This window comes from Dipodomys ordii, unplaced genomic scaffold (assembly GCF_000151885.1).
Source record: "Dipodomys ordii isolate 6190 unplaced genomic scaffold, Dord_2.0 Scaffold18, whole genome shotgun sequence".
NCBI lineage: Eukaryota > Metazoa > Chordata > Mammalia > Rodentia > Heteromyidae > Dipodomys > Dipodomys ordii.
In genome coordinates, this window is record NW_012267234.1 from 18,103,930 (window position 1) to 18,109,595 (window position 5,666).

The following is a 5,666-nucleotide window of genomic DNA, read 5'->3' on the forward strand; positions in this document are numbered from 1 at the left end:
ACACACACACACACACACACACACACACACACACGATGTGCTGCACGTTCAGCCCGGCTGCGGCATCCCTGACAGGACCTGTTTTACTTTGGGGAGAGGAGCATAGAAGGCTCTGGAACAAGGCAGCCTGACTCAGATCCAGCTGGCTCAGGAGACTGCTAAGGCAAAGCCCTTGCAAGCTGTGAAGAGCTGTTCAAAGCCCTCTGGACCGTGGGCACCGGGGGTGGGGGTGTGGGGGTGTGGATGTGGGCTGGACTCCTGTCTGCAGCCCCTGCCCCTCGGGACTACCGCGCGCGGTCATCGTGCTGGCCACCAGGGGGCAACACCAGGCTCTCTTGCCTGTCCCGACGGCCAGACCTGCCGGCTGGTGGACACCGAGTCCCCTGCATACGTCAGAGGCCACAACTGGCTCCAGCTGGGTCTGTGGACTTGGGAAGGGTTTGCAGGAAGGCCCACTTCTAGAGGCTTCTGGAAAGTTCTGGAGACTGGCCCCGCATCCACCCCTCTCCCCTCACGTGTGTGTGTGGGGGGGTGAGCCCTGGAGGGCCTGGAGGGGACAGTCCAGTGGCGTGGTGACTGAGGCAGAGCTACGCTCCACGTGGCCACCCCTGGGGCTCAGGTTGTCTATGTCTGCACGGGTTCAGGAGCAAAACAGGCCCAGCGCCCGGCTCCCGGCACGCACTAGTGCTGCGGCCCTCCCCCAGTGCGGTGCTTCCTGGGGCTGTGTCCGTGGCTGGTGGGCGAGGCAGCAGCCGGGCTTGGCGTCTGGAGATGGGAGACAGGCCACTCTGCCTGTTTGGGTCACTTTGAGTGATTTGTCCCTGTGGCCAGCAGGGGTCGCGCGTGCTCCAGCGACCACAGGTTTCCTGGCCATCTCCCCAAGCAGCCCCAGGCTGCGGGGGGGGGGGGTGTTGCGTTCCTGCTCTACCTGTGCAGGGGAAGAGCACCCCGTGCCCCGTACCCCTCAACAGCCTCCCAGCTGGAACTCTCATTTCTGTGGCTCTGATGAGCCTGTCAGCTGATCCCGCTGGAGGCCTGGCTCCTGGCTGGGCCGAGCAGGCATCCTGGGGGAGACACGATCGGTGTGGGTGGTTGTCCCCCACAGAGGTGGAGGTGTGAAGACAGAGCTGCAGGTGGAGGGGAGGGAGGCCGCCTGCCTGTGGGGCGTGGGGGACAGGGACGGGAGAGGGGGACATGGGAGGGGGCACATGGTGGTGGGCTACAGGTCTCACCCAGGGGCCATTCTCCCCTCTTCCCGCCCCCCCACCCCAGGCCAGCTTCCAGGCCCAACCATGAGCGCTCAGAGAAAGGGTCACCTGGGCACCAGCAGCTCCGCGCCTCTCCCGGTCATCATCATCGGTGAGTGCCATGTCGGGCGGTGGGGGGGTAGTGCCCTCTGGCATCTGAGGTCAGCGCTGGGCAAAGCCAGGCCTGGCCCCTTGGCACGTGTGTGGCACTGACCGTGTGGCTGGCGTCCTGCTTAGTGGTTCCATTCTGTCCTCCCGAGGAGGGAGGCTGACACAGGACCTAGGGATCCCCAGGAGCAGGCCCGGCTCCCACCCGCTCCGGGCCCCACCATCACCCTGGACTTGGCCGCGCTACCCACGCGGGGTCCTCGGTTCCTGTGGGGCTCAGCCACTGGCAGAATGCAAGCATCAGCACTTCCCACCGGGAGCCAAAGGGTGCTGGGGATTTTCCTTACCCCAGTCTACGAGTGTCTGAGGTCCTGGGTGTGACGAGAAGGGAGCAATTAGAAAAAGGCTGGGGGGGGGGTTCCATTCATGGCCCGGATGAGGGTGCCACTGAGGCAGCTCAGAAACCCCAGCCTCGCCCCCCACGCCCCTCGCTACAGCCCCGAAGCAGCCCGTGCTGGCACCTACCCACCCACATGACCGGGCAGGCCTCAGGGCGCCAGGCCCGGCGCGCTGGGTCCAGCTGAGTGACCGCAGGCCCGTCCCTGCCTGCTCTGTGCCCCTACGCTTCAGCCGGAGAAAAAGGACGTATGGGGAGAAAGAGGAACAGCCTTTCCCTCCCCTCCCCCGCACCGTGCTGTTAGGGGTCTCATGCAGCCCCTGCACTCGGCACCTCTACTCTGCTCATTATTTCACACACTGCTGGGCACAGAAAAGGCTTCAATGTTTTATTTTCCTGTACGAAGTGTGGAGATGAACGCCCGGCCCGCCTCCGGCCCAGGCGCCCCCCGCACTCGGCTCCCCCTGACGCCCGGCCCACCTCCGGCCCAGGCGCCCCCCCCCACTTGGCTCCCCCTGACCCTGGCTGTCTCCTCAGGCAACGGCCCCTCAGGCATCTGCCTGTCCTACCTGCTCTCGGGACACACGCCCTATGCCAGGCCCGACGCCGTCCACCCGCACCCCCTGCTGCAGAGGAAGCTCACCGAGGCTCCGGGGGTCTCCATCCTGGACCAGGTAATCAGTCCCGTGCGGCTGGAGGTGGGGCAGAAGGGAGCAGGCACCACACCCTCAAAAAGCCCCCCAGGGCTTTTGTTCCCAGGGGCCCCCAAAGGCCGCGTACAGACTGGGAGAGAAGTGAAGTCAGGGTTGTTTTCCCACACCCACAAGGACCAGGGAGGCGGGGCCCCGCTGCCCGCGGGATGGACGTTCCAGGACTCGGTCCAGCCGCCCGCCTCACCTCGGCCTCTTGGGCAGCATCCCTCCCCGCCCCCTTCCGCCCCCCAGCTGGGGACAAGGACAAAGTACGACCTGGAGTGCCCAAGTCCCTTTGAAGCTGGCTGCTGGGCCTGTGCTCTGGGGCCCTGGGGGCTCCTGGAGGGCCTCCACCAGGGATGGCCCCCAGGCCCTGCTCCCAGACCCCCCAGGGATGGCCCCCAGGCCCCGCCCCCAGGCCCTTGGTTGAGGACTCTGCCCCGTGCGGCGACCCCACTGACCCTCCCACCTCCCCAGGACCTGGAGTACCTGTCTGAAGGCCTTGAGGGCCGCAGCCAGAGCCCCGTGGCCCTGCTCTTTGATGCCCTCCTGCGACCAGACACGGACTTCGGGGGCAACGCGGACTCCGTCCTTACCTGGAGACTGCAGAAGGAGCGGGCGGTCCCCCACCTGGTCCTGGGCCGTAACCCGCCCGGGGGGGCCTGGCATGTGAGTGGGGCAGGGAGGGGGTCAGCCTGCTCCCTACCATCCTCCGTCCTCTCCTCCCTCCCCGTCCCCCCTACTCCCACCCCCCGCTCCCCAGGCTGGGGAAGGGGTGCGGGAGGCGCAGCCCGGCCTGGCCCTCACAGCGCCTCTCCACGCAGTCCATCGAGGGCTCCATGGTGACCCTGAGCCAGGGCCAGTGGATGGGGCTGCCGGACCTGGACGTCAAGGACTGGATCCTGAAGAAACGCAGGTGAGGCCACCCTGCAGACCCATCTGCCCACTCCTCCTCCCCGCTGCAGAAGGGGAAACTGAGGCTTGAGGAGGGACAGGGCTGCCCAGGTCCGCAGGAGGGGCGGGCGGGCAGCGGCGTTTGCAGCCCTCCTCTTACTGGGCCTCATACTGGTCCCCGGGGAGCGCGGGAATGGAACACGGAACGCTCCGGCTGGCAGGGACTCTGCCCCGAGTCACGGCCCAGTCACGGCCCATCACCCGCAAACAACCCGCGGGCCAGGGGACATCCTGCCACTGTCTCCTGCCCCGAGGGGGACAGCAGACCCCGGGCCGTGCCCGGCCCGCCGAAGATCTCCAGTGGGAGGTCTCAGCTCACCATCCGCGTGGAAATACAGTGACGTAGCAGAGCTGGTGGCTGCGCTGACAGTCAGCTGACGACACGTGTCACGGACACCCGGGGCCTCCCCGGACTCCTTGGACCCCCGAGGTCATGGCGTGGTGGTCGGTGGTGAGATGCCCACCGGGCCACTCACGAGTGGGCATACTGAGGCATGGGCGTTGGGGGCTCCCGGCGGAGGAGCCGGCCCAGCCGTCCTGCGGCGGTGTCTTGTGGGCTCCACGTTACACGTGGGGTGGGGGGACAGAGGCTCTGTGGGGCTGGCCCGCAGGTCCCCGGGGCCCTGCTGACCACCCCCCGCCCTCCCCCAGGGGCCTTCGCAACAGCCGGGCCACAGCAGGGGACATGGCGCACTACTACCAGGACTACGTGACCAGGAAGGGCCTGGGCCCCCGCTTCGTGTCAGGCGCAGAGGTCACAGCGGTGGAGTGGGAGGGGTCCGAGCCGGGCAGCCCGGCCGCGCCCGCGCCCGGCCCCCTCTTCCGGGTGAGCGGCTTCCTGGCGGCCGAGGACCGGCCCCGGCGGCCCTTCGCGCTGTGGGCCCACAACGTGGTGCTGGCCACGGGCACCTTCGACAGCCCGGCCCGGCTGGCCATCCCCGGGGAGGCCCTGCCCTTCGTCCACCACGAGCTGTCGGCCCTGGAGGCGGCCGTGCGGGCGGGCGCCGTGACCCCCGCCTCGGACCCCATCCTCGTCGTGGGCGCGGGGCTGTCTGCGGCCGACGCGGTGCTCTACGCGCGCCACTACAACATCCCGGTGATCCACGCCTTCCGCCGGCCCGTGGAGGACCCGGGCCTGGTGTTCAACCAGCTGCCCAGGATGCTGTACCCCGAGTACCACAAGGTGCACCAGATGATGCGCGAGCAGTCCATCCTGTCCCCCAGCCCCTACCAGGGCTACCGCAGCCTCCCCGAGCACCGGCCGCTGCTCTTCAAGGAGGGCGGCCAGGCCGTGTTCCGGGACCCGCGGGGCGGCCAGCAGGTGTTCAGCACCTCCCTGGTGCTGGTGCTCATCGGCTCGCACCCCGACCTCTCCTTCCTCCCCGGGGCGGGCGCCGACCTCACCGTGGACCCCACGCAGCCCCCGAGCGCCAAGAGGAACCCCATCGACGTGGACCCCTACACCTACCAGAGCGCCCAGCAGGAGGGCCTGTACGCGCTCGGGCCCCTGGCCGGGGACAACTTCGTGCGGTTCGTGCAGGGCGGGGCCCTGGCGGCGGCCAGCTCCCTGCTGAGGAAGGCGCCCCGCAAGCCGCCCTAGCGCCCCGCGCCGCCCGCCGCATGTCCTGACGCCCGGGCTCTGACGGGGGAGGAGCGCCGGCCTGCGCGAGCGAGCGCCGGCGGGGCGCCGGCGGGGAGCCTGCGGGAAGGCCGCTCCTGGCGGGAGAAGGGCGCCGCCCGCCCCGCGCCGCGCCCGGCCGATCGAGACCCCAGGCGGGCGAGGCGGCGGCGGGGCTGCGGCCAGGCGGCCGAATGGGCGGGGGTCACCAGACCAGCTGGACGCCCACGGGGAGGCCTGGAGCCCGCTCCTAGGAACAGGCCCCAATAAAGCCAGTGTTCGTCTCCACCGGTGCCTGAGGTCTGCGTGTGCGCGCGGGGATGGGGGGCAGGGCTGGGGATGGAGGTGGGGGTCAGGGGAGGGGGGCTCAGGGAACAGTGCGCGATAGGGGGCTGCAGCCCGGCTCGGCCCTCCGGCCACTCCACCAGCTGCCCCTCGCTCGATCCCCGGCCCCCCACCCGTGCCGGCCGCAGGGCCTTTGCGCCGGGCACAGGTGTCTGGCCCAGGCCCCCTCCCTCGCCGGCTCCCCGTGCTCCTCGGCTCGGCCTCCCCCCGTTTCTCCGCGTCCTGGGGGTCGTCCCTGGCCTGGCTCCGCCTCTTGGCAGGGAGCCCGGGGGCCCAGGGCGGCCCCTCCCCGGAGCCCAGCCCGG

The 5,666-nt window shown here is 69.6% G+C and overlaps 1 protein-coding gene across 3 annotated transcripts in view; it reads left to right on the top strand.

Annotated features, from left to right (window-relative positions):
- Positions 1 to 5,053, top strand: part of Osgin1 (oxidative stress induced growth inhibitor 1) — a 6,641-nt gene extending 1,588 nt beyond the window's left edge. For all 3 annotated transcript variants that reach the window (XM_013012921.1, XM_013012922.1, XM_013012923.1), the window contains exons 2-6: positions 1,273 to 1,359; positions 2,290 to 2,426; positions 2,922 to 3,113; positions 3,269 to 3,360; positions 4,050 to 5,053. In XM_013012921.1, coding sequence (XP_012868375.1) covers positions 1,293 to 1,359; positions 2,290 to 2,426; positions 2,922 to 3,113; positions 3,269 to 3,360; positions 4,050 to 4,998 — 1,437 coding nt within the window. In that variant the 5' untranslated portion in view covers positions 1,273 to 1,292 and the 3' untranslated portion in view covers positions 4,999 to 5,053. The remainder of the gene's footprint in view (positions 1 to 1,272; positions 1,360 to 2,289; positions 2,427 to 2,921; positions 3,114 to 3,268; positions 3,361 to 4,049) is intronic.
- Positions 5,054 to 5,666: the final 613 nt, after the last annotated feature.